The sequence below is a fragment of the Mustelus asterias genome, chromosome 8 (assembly GCF_964213995.1).
Source record: "Mustelus asterias chromosome 8, sMusAst1.hap1.1, whole genome shotgun sequence".
Lineage (NCBI taxonomy): Eukaryota > Metazoa > Chordata > Chondrichthyes > Carcharhiniformes > Triakidae > Mustelus > Mustelus asterias.
The window spans coordinates 118,106,962-118,123,620 of NC_135808.1; the positions used below are offsets into that span (position 1 = coordinate 118,106,962).

Below are 16,659 nucleotides of genomic sequence, written 5' to 3' on the forward strand. Positions count from 1 at the left end.
TATTTAAACCAAGTTTCTTTCCAAAGAAACTTCAAAAATGGATCTGTTTCAGATAAAAAATTTACGTTTTTGCAAGAGATTCTAATAGGTATTCAATTACAAGGTTAATTATCAATACTGCATTGGTCCAAGCTTTATATGTGTGCGCGCAAAGTGGAAGTAAGGTAAAGAAATTTGGAGTACTTGCACCCCAACTGCATAATGGTCAAGTTACAGAAAGAAGGGTGTACATAATTTTCCCAGCCTAAAGAGTATTAACCATGAAGTCAGAAGCTTAATGAGGTGAAGACAAACAAGGGAAGTGAGGAAAAGCAGTACAGAAAGACAGAAGAGGTGGATAGAGCTACAGAAGTATTTATTAGGCATGCTACAGCAAGCGAACAGAGTACACAGGAAAAAAATCAAAGTCAACACAACCATCAAACATCCCAATTTTGTTAGAAAATTAATTTTAATTGTGCCTTTTTCAAACTATACTGAGATTTACATTGCTAGAGATCAAGATGTAAAAACGTAACTAATATAGAAAATATATATGACCTTTTTTGCTACATAGTCCAGAGATTCTATGTATATGATTTATGCTAATACATAGATCTGAAAAGTTCCTGGCCATTAAACTACATAAATTTGACAACACTTGTAATCGTTGGACTTTCTTCAAGTGATGAACTCTACTCAAACAATTCCTCTTATTTGAAGATACAGAACTGTTATATTAAAGTCTGTTTCTGTTCAAATACAAAATATCTTGAAGAGGTTTATTAAAACTGAATATTACAATGCAAGGTAAATTAAGACTAAAGGCACATAAACTTTGGTCCCACCTGGTTGTCCATTCTAGAAAACTGCCACAAAACTATTCCTTTTGCTCCTTATTTTGGAGCATTTTTCTTTTGCCTTTCTATGACACATGCACCAATTTCATTAACTAACTAGACTTGACTGCACATGCTCAAAAATCCACAGCCATTTCAGTCCTTAATTACAAACTAAAGATGGTAATAGAAATGCACATAAGCAATTTGCAATGTCAACTCCAAACATCTACAAAATGTATATTCAGCAACAAGCAAGACTGTAACTTAGTGCTAACATTTACACAATACTTCCAACTATTACTTAAATTCTCCAACCATGTGCCCAAAAGAAGGCCCCAGCTTCACGTTCATAGTATATTCACTTGTATTAATATAAGTTTTTCAACTTTTAAGGCACATTGCTCTTCAGATTTTTCTACTAAATAAAAAGACACAGAGATTATTCAAATCCCCCAAAACTAAAAATGAATGAATTCTCTGGAAAAAAAACTTCAACATAAGAATGTTCCGAACTTTCATCCCAATCAGCAGCTGAATGACTTTCTTCTGCCCCCTTCTAGTGATTGCTCATCCTCCAAATTTTAGTATCACAAATGTATATATGAAGGAATGACAATAGCTGGAATTGCTAAACTCTGGTCCCACCTTCCTGAAACAAGTCTACAAATAACCACAAAATCAAAATCAAATAATTGAACTGTAAGCTCTCTCTGGGCATTTTCAGATAGTTGATTTGGAGAAGGAGACTCTCAGATGATGGTTTTCGCCAAGATCATAGTTGTGAAGATCAATCAGTGCCTGGATAGCTTCCTCCACAGAACACATTTGCAGCAGCGCCATTTTGTGATCTCTTCTGGAACAAAAGTATGGAATTAGGCAGTGCACTAAAATGGGAAAAACTATAGCTACATTTGCTTGTTTGAGCAATACCACTTTATTCAGTGCATTACAAATCATGATCTTAAACCCTCACAGGAATAATTTATTTGAATCTCATACATATGACACAGCTAAATATGTAAAATATTTTGAAGCCTGACTGTTCCAATGAATTTAAGGTGGATTCTAAATCGTGTGCTAACTTTAAAATGGAAAGTCCTTTACCTAAAAAATAAAACTTTTCATGTTTTAACCATATAGAACATTCCATCCTCCTACATTGCTCCATGCAAAGATTTCTCTCAAGCTCCTCGCTAAGGTCTTTGCGACCCCCTTGTAATTGGTCCCTGAGCTAGAGGAAATTGTTTTACTCCTATTCTCTATCTAAACCTTTCAGAAATGCAAATTCCTCTATTAAATTTCTTATCCTTCTCTGCCAAGTGGAAACAGCCCCAGCATTTTGATATCGTTGAAGTTGTACTCAGCGCCCAGGAAGGGAGTTTAATCCAGTAACATTGAAAGAAGAGCAATGGCGTGTGACTTGGAAGGGAACTTGCAAGTGTCTCCAAGTGTATGCTGCCCTTATCCTTCTAGATGGTAATGGTCGCGATTTGGAAGCTGCTGCTCGGCAATTTGCTGCAGTGCATCTAATAAATGATATACATTACTGTCACTGTGCATCGGTGGTGGAGGAACAGTATGGTGGCTGTGATGCTGATCAAGGTTGCTGCTTTGTCTCGAATGGTGTTGTGCTTCTTGAGTGTTGTTAGAGCTGCACTCATCCAGATGAAGAATTAAAATGACAGGCCATCAGAAGCTCAGGGTCACATCTGTGGACCAAATGGAGGTGCCTGGACGGTCCAGCAGTCACCCAATCTGCATTCAGTTGTCCCAATGCAGGGGAGAATGCATTGTGCGCACCAAAGTGCAGGCAAATTGCTGCTTCACCTGGAAGGAATGTTTTGGGACTTGGACGATGAAAATGTACTGGCATGAAAAGGCACCATAGGAAGGGGACGGGATGTTAGGGATGATTGCGGAATGGACCAAAGTATTATAGGGAACAGTCCCTTCAGATTGCTGAAAGGGAGAGAAAGATGTGTTTGGTGGTACTATCATGCTGGAGGTGGTGGAAATAGCAGAAAAAGATCTGTTGAATATGGAGGCTGCTGGATTGTAAGGTGAGGAAGAGGAACCCTGTCATGGTTCTTGGAGGGAGGGCAATGGATAAGAGTAGAAAATGTGGTGCACATGGTCAAGGAGTATCTCAACCACAGTTGGGGGAATCCTCAGTTCTAGAAAGAACAGACACTGGTGTGGAATGTTATATCATCGGAACAGATGTGATGAGGACAGAGGAACAGGGAGGATAGAATGGAGTCCTTATGGGGTGTAAGTGGGAAGAGGTGGATCCAAGGTAGTTGCGAAAATCAGTGGGCTTATAACGAATATCAGTTGATAGCCTATTGTTGTAAATAGACAAAGTCAAGGAAGGGAAGGGTCAAAGAATGACCAAGTAAAACTGGCAGCAGGATGGAAATAGGAAGCAAAGGTGGTTGAATATTTCTATCAAGCATCAGAACAGGCGACGCCATTGAATAGGACTGGAACAAGAAATGTTCTATAATATCCCATAAAAAGTCCAGGCACTGCTAGGACCCACGTGACTACCCATAACACCACCTTTCATTTGGAGGATGTCCATGGTGAATGGAGACAGTTCGTTGCTCAGCACAGAATGGCAACTATTCATGGCGGAAGAAATGCCAAATATCAATCAGAAAAAGTACTGCTGAAGAAGTATGAACGTACCAATTACATTCACAGAAAAATACTTACTGGAAAAACTTAAAACCTTTCACTTTGCCACCAGTATTTGTAAAAAGTATCTTGAGATTTTCTTCTGTAGTCAAAGGTCTGTGAAAACATATTAATTAGGACATTATTAAAATGTTTCCATCACAAAAACCAGCTTAAGTTAATTTATTGATAAAACATGCATTACCCTTGAATGGGTTACTTACGGAATATTTGAAAGATGGAGAGTAGCAGAGGGAGGAAATATATTCTGGAAATTCTTTGATCCAGGTTTTTTGAAACGATGGAGTGGAGAATTGGTGAAATCTTTTGTCAATCCCTGGTCATCTAGGCCCTCTCGAGGTAGCTGTACTGTCTGGTGTTTGGACAGTGTGACACGGATAATCTTTCCATACATTTTCTGCCCATTCAAGTGGCTCATGGCTAACAAATAAAGGCTCAACTTAAAAAAAATTTTTTCAAGGACAATGCATTTTCTAAGGACAAAAACTTAGAAGACTGTGGACAAATGCATACAGAATCTTACCCAGTTGTGCCTGGTTGACATCAGTCATTTGCACAAGAGCACTGTCTTTTTTATTGTACAAAATCTTCACACGCTGCACATCACCATAAACACCTTTTGCAGAGTGGAATAGTGAAGAAAAATAGAAGTTATGCATGTAGTAAATTTGACAAACTAACAAAATTACTGACAGATCAATGAAACATTCAGATCAGACATCAATGTGAACAAAGTTTTGACATCCAAAATGAGCACAACAAATCAAGATTTAGCATAGTGATTATCTGAAGAGAAAAATCCTGGTAAAATCCCTCAAAGCTAATGTGAAGTGATACTAAAGAACATGCAAAATAATTTTTAGCATGCATTACTATAAATAAAATAGCATCTATGGAGAGAATTACAGCAAAAGAAAAAGTAGCAGAAGATTATCTACTTATCTATAAGCCGAATTGCTAGCTACAAATAAGAATTCAGGTGAAAACTTTTAAATCAATAATAAAAAGTATAGTGCTAACGATAACATACCGAAGAGGGTAAACAGACTTTGGGGCGTAACCATCTTTAGAAGGAGAGAAGAGCAAGCAGCGTAAGACAGGAAGAGAGAAGAATCGAGGAAGAGCGGAGATGAACAGATCATCCATAACGAAGGGTGGTTCCCGTAGAATGGTGAAGTGGTCATGGATCATGGTTCAAGGCAGTTAATTGGGGCAAGTTGGTCCGAGGAACATTTGTTCAAGCACAAAAGCATGAACACAGGAAAGAGGTAGGGAATGGGACAGAAAGAGGATTGGTATTGGGGAGGGTTGGGAAATGTGAAATAAACACACAGGGTAAGAAAGAGGGATGGGATGGGTAGGGGTGGAGCAATGCAGAAGAAAACAAGGAGAGGGAAACAAAACAAAAATAAATATATAGGTCAGTACACAGGAAATGCAGGAATTTGGTCAGAAAATGGCTGGTTCATGTACTTTACAAGAAAATAGTGTTGAATGTCGTCACCCAAGACAAAAAAAAACATGGGCAAAATACATTTATATCAAAGAATTACAATACTTCATATTAAATGAGAAAGTAAAAAACACAAATCATGCACAAATAAACCTTGAACTTGGAAGTTAACTGCATAGTCATGGTAAGGTATGAAATGTAGGCAAATAAATGTCAGAGAGGCACACTATTTCAAAAATTACACTTAACAGCATGCAGATGTACAGCATGAAGAAAATTATCAAATGTTACCAAATGGCTTTCCAAGATTGAAATCTATACAGAAGTTAAATTGAATTTTATAAATGAAAACAGAACCACGGGCAACTTCTCCTGTGAAGTGCTCTGATACAAGCCACATTTCATACCAGCTTTTGCTGAAGCCAAAATGAAAATAGAATATAAGTAGATCATTTGAAGACAAAGCCCAAGAACCAGCGTTTTATATAATACAAAGATTTGCACAGTACAAGAACAAGAACATGTATGTTTAGCTACAACATAACCAAGGTTTGCAAGGGGAAAAAATATTACGAAGAGTAGGTAAAGTTTTGCTTTGGAGAGAACCTTTAAGGGAAAGGCATCAAAGCAAAGTTTACATGAAGCAAAATTTCATGGTAAACGTAACATATGCAAGCATGGTAGCTAAGCAATAAGATTTCACAGAATTGCATAGAATTTTACAGCAAAGAAACAGGTTGTTATCTGGTCTACACCAGCGTTGGCATCCTCTCAAATTTTCATAATTTCACCCATCAACATATCCTTCTATTCAATTGTACATCATGTACCTTGATGCATATAAGTGGAAGCAATATATGGCAAACACCTCAACTACTCCATGTGACAAGGATTCCAGTCTCTCTCAGGAAAGAGCCCCAGATTGTTCAGTCTTGTTAACTGTACCCTCTCAGTTCTAGTATTATCCTTGCAATTGTTCTCGTGCTCTCTCAAGTGCCTTTGCAACCTTTTTGTAATATGGAGAGAAGAACTATATTTCAACTACAGTACTCCAGGCAGAGTCTGACTTCAATGCTCCCCTGGAAATCAATTTCACTTCTTATGGATTTGTGGAAACATACCCCTAGAAGCCTTTAAATCAGAATCACAGAATCGTTATGGTGTAGAAGGCAGCCATTTGGTCTGTTGTCTCTAAATGAGCATTATTTATAACTTAAGTGCCATTCTTCTGCTTTTTCTCTATAACCCTGCACATTGTCTCTATTCAAATGATCATCTAATGCCACCTTGGCGACAGTTACTTCCACCACATTTCCAACCAGTGCACTCCAGATCCGAACCACTTGCTCTGTGAAAAGGTTTTTTCTCACATCACATTTGCTTCTTTTGCAAATCACTTTAATTCTGTGCTCTCTCTTCTCAATCATTTTACACGCAGGAATAGTTTCTCCTATCTACTCTGTCCAGCCCCCTAATAATTTTGAACACCCTATCAAATCTTCCCTGCCACCTTCTTTGCAAAGAGAACAGTTCTAATCTCTCTAATCTATCTTCATAGCTGAAATTTCTCATCCCTGTTACCATTTTTGTGAACTTCTTATGCACTCTCTCCAATGTGTTCTGATCTTTTCAATAGTGTGACATCCAAAATTGTACACAATACTCCAGCTGAGGTCCAACTAGAAGATTTAGAAAGTCAAACAATGTGAGACCTTTACTCCACAAATCTGAGTTTATTCAGCATTTTCTGTTCCTTTTTGAGGTCTAACTAGTGCCTTACCTCCTAGCTCTTGTATTCTATGCCCCTATTCGTAAAAGCCCAGGATACTATATGTTTTATTAACTGCTCTTCACCTGTCCAGCTATCTTTAATGATCTATGCACAAATACACTCAGATCCCTCTGCTCCTGCACCCCCTATTTTATATTGTCTTTCCATGTTCTTCCTACCAAAATGCAGCACCTCACACTTCTCATCTGTCACCTATATGCCCATTCCACCAAATTGTTTATGTCCTGCTGAAATTCACCAGTCTTCCTCATAGTTTACAATTTTGTGACATCTGCAAACTTCAAAATTGTCCCCTGCACACCATTTACATCTTCCATTTTCCAAATGCAGATGGACTCCTTATTCCAGTTACCAAAATACATCACCTCATTACATAAGAAAATAACTACAAGCTGCAGTAGACAGCCCCTCGTGCCTGCTTCGCCATTCAATACGATCATGGCTGATCTCACCAATATTTAAAAGAATTTGCCATTTCCATGCCCTTTTTAATTTGCTGTCGGGTTGAGCTCATCGCTGGCTGGACCAGCATTTATTGTCAAGCCCTAATTGGTCTCAAGGCAATGATGAACCGCCTTCTTCCAATCACTACAGTCCATCTAGTGTAGAGATACCCACAGTGCTGCCAGAGGTTCCAGGATATTGACCCAGTGACAATGAAGCAGCAGTAATATAATTTTGAGTCAGGATGGTGCGTGGCTTGGGATGAAACCTGCAGATAGCAGTGTTCCCATGTGTCTGCTACCCATGAACGAGGTGGTGGGGATTGTACGTTTGGAATCATAGAATCCCTACAGTGCAGGAGGCCATTCAGCCCACTGAGTCTGCACTGACCACAATCTCACCCAGCCCTATTCCTGTAACCCCACATATTTACCCTGCTAATCTCTTGACACAAGGGTCAATTTAACATGGCCAATCAACATAACCCGCACATCTTTGGACTGTGGGAGATAACTGGAGCACCCGGAGGAAACCCACGCAGACACAGGGAGAATGTGCAAACTCCACACAATGACCCGAGGCCGGAATTGAACCAGAGTCTCTGGCGCTGTGAGGCAGCAGTACTAACCACTATGCCACCGTGCCGTCAAAGGAGGGTTGGAGACTTCCTACAGTGCATCTTGTAAATGCTACATGCTGCTGTCACTGTGTGCCGGTGGTGGAGGGAGTGAAGGTCTAAGACTGTGGATGAGGTGCGAAACAAGCGGTCTGCTTTATCTTGTGTAGTGTCAAGCCTTTTCAGTATTGTTGGAGCTGCACTCCTCCAGGCAAGGGGAGTGTATTCCATTACACTGCTGACTTGTGCCTTGTTGATGGTGGACAGGCTTTGAGAACTCGAATTCCCAGCCTCTGACCCGCTCTTGCAGCCCAGACTAATATGGCTGGTCCAGTTAAGTTTCTTGTCAACAGCAACCAGTAGTAATGCCACTGAAATGCCAATGGTTAGGTTTATTCTTGTTAGGAGTTGATCACTGCCTGGCATTTGTGTGGTGCCAATGTTACATGCCACATTCCAGTTAAACTTGAATGTCGCCTAGGTCTTGATTCATGCAGGCACAGTACTTTTCAGTATGAGGCGCAAGTGATAATGAACAGTGCAACCATCAGCAAACATCTCTACTTCCGACATTATGTTATAGGGAAGTTCACAGCTGAAGCAGGTGAAGATGATGGTAGGTCCTAGCACACTATCCTGAGGAGTTCCTGCAGCAATATCTTTGTACTGAGATGATTGGCCTCCATCAACCATAATAATTTTCCTTTGTGCTAGGCTTATACTCTTGTGGACAGGAGATGGCTGGGCATTTTTCCACATTGTTGGGTAGATGCAGGTGTTGCAGCTGTATAGTACATCTGGAATATTTTCAGGTCCCACAACCGTTAGCCATTTCTTGATATCACATGCAATTAATCAAATTAGTTGAAAATTGGCATGTGACGATCGGGTCCTCAGGAAGCCAAATGGATCACTCATTCAGCAATTCAGGTTGATGATAGTTGCAAGTGTGCCTGTCTTCTGAACTGACAGCTTTGCAATCACTGAGGAACCTTCTCATTCCATTATTGCTCGCCACCATTCATGATTGAAAGTGAGAGGACTGCAAAGTTTTCATTTGATCCATTGGCAGTGGGATCATTTACCTCTTTCAAAAGCACACTATTTCCGCTACTCACTCCTGACTGTAGTACTTCTGCATAATGTGCACATGGTCCTATGTTATATCTACACCAGGTTACAACTTCATTTTAACTATGCATGGTACTGTTCCTGGCATGCTCGTCTACACTCCTCATTGAACCAACGTTGGTCCACTGGCTTGATGGTAATGGTAGTGAAGGATATGCGAGGATATGAATGTCCAGGTTTGAGCTGCTAGATCTATCGAGACTCTTCCATTTAACACAGTGGTGGCATCACACAACACGATGGAGGGTGTTCTCAATTTGAAAACGCACCTTCATTTCCATTTTCACCCCTACCAATACTGTCGTGGACAGATGTATTGGTTACAGGTAAATTGTTAAAGGTTGGTTCTCTCACCACCGAATGCCCAGTCTGGCAGAAATAATTTTCAAGACTTGGTCAGCAGTGGCGCTACTGAGCCGCTCTTGATGGTTGGGGATTTTAGTGTCCCTCAGAATACACTTGTGCCTTTGTTACCCTCGGTGCTTTTTCCAAATGATGTTTAACTTGAGGTGTACACTGATTCATCAGGTGAGGATGGATAGTAGGTAGCAATCAGCAGAATGTTTTCTTGCCTGTGTTTGACCCAATGCCATGAGACATCATGAGATGTGGCGTCAATCTGAGGACTCCCTTAATTACTATACCAATGTATTGCCACTGCAGAGGAACGAGATGAAGGTAGGAATGGTGATCTATGGTCTGGGACATTAGCTAAAAGGTCTGATTTAGTGAATATAACTATACCAGTGGACTGTGGGACAGCGCTCCCAATTTTAGCACACGTCCTCAGATGTTAATGAGGAGGACTTTGCATGGGCAAGTGGGTAGGGTGTGTCTTCTAGAGAGTGAGATGATCATAATGAACTTCCACTTCCATGCAGCACCATCATTTCTGATGCTGAGGGTTGAAACTGGGTGCTCAGTCTGATTTTCTCATTCTATTTTTCAATTGTTTGACACAACTGAGTGGTCTGCTAGGCCATTTCAGATCGCAATTAAGAGTCGATCATATTCTGGTGGATCTAGTCATAATGCAGGCCAGAATAGGCAGGAGGACAGATTCCTTCCCTGAAGGGTGTTAGTGAATTAGGTGGGGTTCTACGACAATCCTGTAGTTTCATGATTATTAATGAGACTAACAAGTTTGCTCAATTTTCTTGTGAAAAAGACAATGAACAACAGATAACATGTCACTATACACTCAACCCAAGTCCTAGAATGTATGATTAACTCATCAACTTTAGAATGACCAATTATCTATACAGCACAAGGTAGACTGGAGGCACCCTCAATTCCCCAATATTTACTCAAAAGGACGTAGGTGAGGTACTCCTTCCATATTTGCCAAGATTAATTCCCAAAACTGTAGCTTGTACTGGGTTTTCCTAGGCACAGCGACTTGCCTTCATCCATTGGCTGGATTTTCTGGTCCTGCTGAAGTTGATGATTTACATTCCTCACCCGTGCCGCCATTAGAGAACTCGTGGTGGGGGTTGACTTCAGGGAGACCAAAGCTCCCACTGGCAGGAAGTACTTTAAAATCCCGTCCATTATTTTTAACCCGCATTTTTGCTATTGCTAATAACATTTATGAACATCATGCATTCAGTTAATCATATAAATTTTGTTTATAAACTTACAGGAAATTTAGTCAGTGGACCATGATATACAGCAGTGAATACAGAAAACAACAAGACAATGGATGATGAAGACAAACAAATGTTAGAACAATGAACGAAACCAACTTGCTCTGCAAACAGAAGATTTATAAAAAAAAACAAATAATTACCTCATCATTTAGATTGCTAACCAAAAGAACACTGTGGTTGGCAGAAGCAACTCCAGACATTGCCACACGCCCTGCAGCTGCTGCAGCCGCTGCAGCAGCAGCACCGGGCATAGCCAATGGGCTCAAGGATCCTGGAACAGCTGTAACAGAAGATCAAATATTTTATAATAAACTAATACTAATTCCACTCGAAAGAAAACACTCCACATAACAAAGGCAAAAGCAAAATACTGCGGATGCTGGAATCTGAAACAAAAACAGAAAATGTTGGAAAATCTTAGCAGGTCTGGCAGCATCTGTGGGGAGAGAATAGAGCCAGATGAAGGGTCATCTGGACCCGAAACACTGGCTCTATTCTCTCCCCCCAGATGCTGTCAGACCTGCTAAGATTTTCCACCATATAACAAAGGAACTGTTATAACTGTTTTGATCAGAGGTTTGGAGCAAGTTTATTCACCTAACAATAAAATTCCATTTTTTGATCTCCAAATGTACCGAATGAAGCAACGACTGAGGTGCTACAGTTGGTCTCAGTGACCCCAAGAAAGGTAATAGAAAATTGGCAGGAACTGCTACTGAACATGGTTTATGTATGTTGGGTGCAAACTGGTTTGGTTTGTCCCTAAAGCTCCGATGGACAAACAGACTGCTAATATTTACTACTGAAGATCATGCATGAGTAAGGCCACTCGGATGAGATAGGTGGTACCTGCGAAACTTCAGCTCACGAATGAGTTCCTGTTCCCAGTCATGGAGGGTAAATAAAAACTAATGGCAAGAAAAGATATCAGAGTGGATATTTATCAAAATTCAATTGACTGGTGACAGTGGGACTGCACATACATTGCCCTAAAAACACTCCAAGTTCTTTACTGGTAAAGACAGTATGGTCGACATAAACAAGAGCAGCTAGAAGTAGAATCTGGTGCGAAAGAAAAAATCAACTGTAAAAGAGGCTCAATTTATTACAAACAAGGTGGCTATTATCGCTATCAGCAGTCTCTCTACTGCTCAACATCCACATTCAAGATACTGTTGTTCCTAGCAATGAAGATGCTAGACAAGTAGTGTATTGCAATTCCTTTAGATAAGTGACCTGTATTAACAGCTGAAGTTAAAAACAATGCTCAACCACATGCAGAATTTTAGCAAGGCTGCGTTATGAAAGTTTACCAAGCCAACTGTCCTTTTCATTTATCTAATCAATATGTCAGTCTTACCAACAAGACTATGTTGCAGAAAAAAAAACCCTAAATTTTAAATGCAGGCTTATTAATGTCACTATTGCAACTCTAACCTGCAGTCTGTGCAAAGCTTAACGAACTTGGAAACCCAGATCCTCCACTGTATGGGCCAGACATCATTCCTCCAGGAGTGCCTAACAAATAGAAGGCAACCAAAAATTAACTCCATTTGTCTGTGCAATCTACATAATAGTGTACAATACCGAAAGCATGCTATTATAAATTAACATGGCCAACGTTATTTAAAAAAAACTAAGTCCTTATAAATATATGATACAGAATGGTAGATCTCACATAGAAGTGAAACTTCTCAACGAGGCCAACTTGACCCCATAAGGGGATACCTTAAATATACATTCCACCATAAACCTTTGATCCCTTTAGCCTCAAGAGCTATATCTAACTCCTTCATGAGAACAATGTTTTGGCCTCAACTGCTTTCTGTGGTAGAACATTCTGCAGGCTTACCACTCTGGGTGAAGAAATCTCTCATCTCAGTCCTAAATGGTTTACCCCGTACCCTCAGACTGTGACCTCTGGTTCTAGACTTCCCTGCCACCGGGAAGATCCTTCCTGCATCTACCCTGTCCAGTCCTGATAGAATTTTATGGGTTTCTATGAGATCCTCCCTCATTTTTCTAAACATTAGCGAATATAATCCCAAATGACTCCATCTCTCCTCATACGCCAGTCCCACCATCCCAGGAATCAGTCTGGTAAACCTTTGCTGCACTCCCTCCCATGGGAAGAACATCTTTCCTCATACAAGGAGATCAAAACTGCACCCAGTTTTCCAAGTGCGGACTCACCAAGGCCCTCTATAACAGCAAGTCATTCCTGCTCCTGTACTCAAATCCTCTCAGTATGAAGGCCAAAATACCATGTGCCTTCTTCACTGCCTGCTGCACCTGCATGCTTACTTTCACCAACTGGTGTACAAGGACATCCAGGTCTCGTTGCACATTTCCCTCTCTCAATCTATAGCATTTATCCACATCATTTCTATCATGCATTTGCCCACCCACTCAGATTGTCCCAATCACACTGAAGCTTCTTTGCATCCTCCTCACAGCTCACCCACCCACCCAGCTTTGTCTCATCTGCAAATTTGGAGATATTACATTTTAGTTACCTCATCTAAATCATTCAAATACATTCTGAATAGCTGGGATCCTAGCATTGATCCTTGTGGTACGCCACTAGTCACTGCCTGCCACAAAAACCTGTTTACTCCTACTCTTTCCCCACCATTTTTCATTCCATCTCCATAAACCAGCCCCAATCCCATGTGCTTTAATTTTACATGCAAATCGCTTATGTGGGACCTTGTTGAAAGCCTTGCGAAAGTCCAAATAAACTACATCCACTGGCTCCACCTCATCAACTCTACTAGTTACATCTTCAAAAAATTCCAGTAGCTATGTCAAGCATGATTTTCCTTTCTGACTCTGTCCGATCCCACCAATGTTTTCCAAATGACCTTAGATAATGGACTCTAGAATTTTTCCCACTACCGGCTTCAGGCTTACTGGCCTACAATTGCCTGTTTTCTCTCTACCTCCCTTTTTAAAATAGTGGAGTTACACTAGCTATCCTCAAATACCACTTCCCATATTTTGCCAGCCTGAGTACGAACTATCTTTAAACCCAAAACGTTTTTTTTCTGGCCAGCTTGCTATCCATTCTTACTTGTCCTTAATAAATATGTTCTGACCTGAGTTAACTTCCCTTCAAGTTACTAAAAAATGCACTTCCAGAAGGGCTGCACCTAAGATAATTTATAAAGAATCAGACCAACATTGCACCCTTTAATTTTTTTTACTCCATTCTTTAAGTTACAAAGCCAATGCTCAGACTGGACTGGGCAGACATGAATCCATTCCTTGCTTGCTCCAAAACCCAAATTCAAATTCCAATTGAATACAATTTAAGGTCCCCACAAGAGAGAGAAACAAGATCCAAGCTGACAAGGTGCAGCACTGCACCCCATTTTCGGCTTGATCTGACAATCTTGGCCAAAAAGATTTCTGCGTTCTGGCTTTAATTATTTTTGCCCAAATAGTGAATTCTGAGGAAAACACATGCTGAATAAAGAGCTCCAAACAATGGAGATCTGTAATGATAAACTAATCAGTAGTCATAAAATCTGCAAAGATACAGTATCAACACCCATACATCATCAATGTACACAAGTCAACATGCTTTGATTCACTGTAAATCTCCTTTTAAAAATTAGTCAAGAATGGAATAGAACAATAACTCAAGAACTTTAACAATTCTGATTCATATCTTTGGGCATGTTTCACACCCTTCAAATGGAGTGCAACAAAAATCCTTGTGCATTATCTTTTCTAATCATACATTTCCTCAAATGATTTCCAAAAATGTATTCACAAAATCAAATAAATAAATAAGGTTAGCTAGACATGGCAGCACCAACACTGTGCTCCAACTGCAGCAGGTGAGCGTTTGGGGAGAGAACTGCAATCCCAGACAACTAGATTTGTGGAGGAACATTGACTCAAAAGGCTTGTTTAACTGGAGTCCAGGCTTCAGACATTGGAAAGCCATCAGGCCCTTATGGGCAGAGGCAGAAGGGTATGATTGAAAGCCAAGCAAATATTGAGATCTAGGGTGTACCGATATAGGTGCCCGAGTCCTTGACTTTGACCAACTGAAAAAAGATCACTTCTACCTGTATGGATCTGATTAAAGGTTTCTGACCTGAAACGTTATATTTTTTTGTTATATGGAAGGTGCAGGAGAGCAGGACTAATGTGACAACTCTTCCAAAGAGCCAGCATGTGTGTAATGGGCTGAATGGCTTTCTTTTGTGCAGCGAATGGTTGGGTAAACTCATCGTTGCACCATGTTATAGGAGGCCATTCAAGTGAGTGGAACGAGGAGGAATGTGGTAGCGAAAGGGGACAGTATAGTCAGGGGAAGAGATACTGTTCTCTGTAGCTACAACAAGAGTTCCAAAGATTGTGTTTCTTGCCCAGTGCCAGGGTTAAAGGTATCGCGTCATGGCTGGAGAACCTGAAGCTGACAGGGAACAAACTAACGGTCGTAGTACTTCACTGACTTTTTGAGTGCTTTGAAATTTACAGAGACTGTCAAAAAAAAGTGCTATAGAAATACAAATATTTTGTTTCTTTCAATAAAGAGGAAATCTTGAAACAACTCAAAGGCTAGCATATGCATATGCAGGAAAGATATCCCCTGATGCAGGCATCATAGGTATCTCATGTATACAGGAGGTTACATTTTATCATTTGTTTTGATTAAATAAAGTGTGAAGCAAACATCTCTTGTTTCTCCACTCTCTGAACTTGTACAAGCGGTAGAGAACGTATGACAATATCCTATACAAGCCTAATATCCCAAAAAGAAATGCAACATTGCACGCAGTTTTGGTCACCACACTACCAGAAGGATGTGGAAGCTTTGGAGACACGCAAAGGAGGTTCACCAGGATATTGCCTGGCCTCGAGAGTGTTGACTATGCGGAGAGGTTGAATAAAATAGGATTGTTTTCATTGAAAAGACAGAGGCTGAGGGGAGGCCTGATAGAGGTCTACATAATTATGAGAGGCATAGACAGAGGTTTTTCCCAGGGTGGAAGTGTCAATTACAAGGGGGCACAGGTTCTTCTTCAAGAGGGATGTGCGGGGGGAGGTTTTTCACAGAGTGGTGGGTACCTGGAACACACTGCCAGAGGTGATGGTGGAAGCAGGCACATTAGCAACATTTAAGAGGCATCTGGCTGGGTACATAGATAGGGAGGGAATAGCGGGATACGGACCGAGTAAAGGCAGTTTTTTTTTAGGTTAGTTAGGGCATCGTGATCGGCGCAGGCTTGGAGGGCCAAAGGGCCTTTTTCTATGCTGTACTTTTCTTTGCTCTTTAACATCAATTTAATGAAGTCATCTTCAAGCTAACCGATTCCAGTCCTAGTACGTGTGCAATTTTTTGGATATTTGCTGCCAATAAAAGTTATCACCTTGGACAAATAATTAGATACAAATATTCATGATGGTGAAGTGGAGGCTAATTTGGGAAAAAAGGTAAGGAGTTAAATTATAGAAATGTAGCTCTAAAAAGTAGTCAAAAGTTTTTTGTCAAAGACACATTGTCATTATTACTGGCTCCCCAGTTCTGGATTTGGAGGGTACCATAAAGATGCGCTTGGGAATCTCTCTCGTATGTTCCCAGGTAAGGGTCTACCCTGCCAGAAGTGCAAACTTCCCCTGGACAATTACGCTGCACTGGGAACCATCCAACAAAGCAATTTAACTCACGAAATTCAGATGGTTCTGCCAGTGATACATTAATAGTTACTCTGAAAGAGTTGGAATACAAAAACACTTGCGGTCAGGTGACCAATGACTTCCAGGATTGTTGCAGAAATAAATATTTTTCATGCGCATAGATAAAAACTTGAAACGTGGAAGCCAAATTTAAATCTAGCTGGGCTCTGCAACTTTCAAACTTCAGAGCTGGAACAGACAGTATTCATGCAGCCAGGCCTTTGACAATCAACTTCCCATCGAAGCCACAGGCCTGGAAGTGCCTGGCCAGGTACTAATCACAGAATACCAACAGTGCAGGAGGCGGCCATTCAGTCCATCGAGACTACACCGACCACAATCGCACCCAGGTCCTATCC

At 40.6% G+C, this 16,659-nt stretch overlaps 1 protein-coding gene across 4 annotated transcripts in view; it reads right to left on the reverse strand.

Moving 5' to 3' along the window:
* Positions 1–338: 338 nt before the first annotated feature.
* Positions 339–16,659, reverse strand: part of ptbp2a (polypyrimidine tract binding protein 2a) — a 61,589-nt gene continuing 45,268 nt past the window's right edge. Inside the window, exons 9-15 of one of the 4 annotated variants that reach the window (XM_078218811.1) lie at positions 12,044–12,124; positions 10,747–10,886; positions 4,552–4,585; positions 4,045–4,137; positions 3,725–3,941; positions 3,540–3,617; positions 339–1,671 (exon numbers count right to left, since the gene is read on the reverse strand). In XM_078218811.1, the coding sequence (XP_078074937.1) occupies positions 1,542–1,671; positions 3,540–3,617; positions 3,725–3,941; positions 4,045–4,137; positions 4,552–4,585; positions 10,747–10,886; positions 12,044–12,124 (773 nt within the window). In that variant the 3' untranslated portion in view covers positions 339–1,541. Of the gene's footprint in view, positions 1,675–3,539; positions 3,618–3,724; positions 3,942–4,044; positions 4,138–4,551; positions 4,586–10,746; positions 10,887–12,043; positions 12,125–16,659 lie in introns of all 4 variants that reach the window. The other 3 variants (XM_078218810.1, XM_078218813.1, XM_078218812.1) reach the window with 3 other exon arrangements.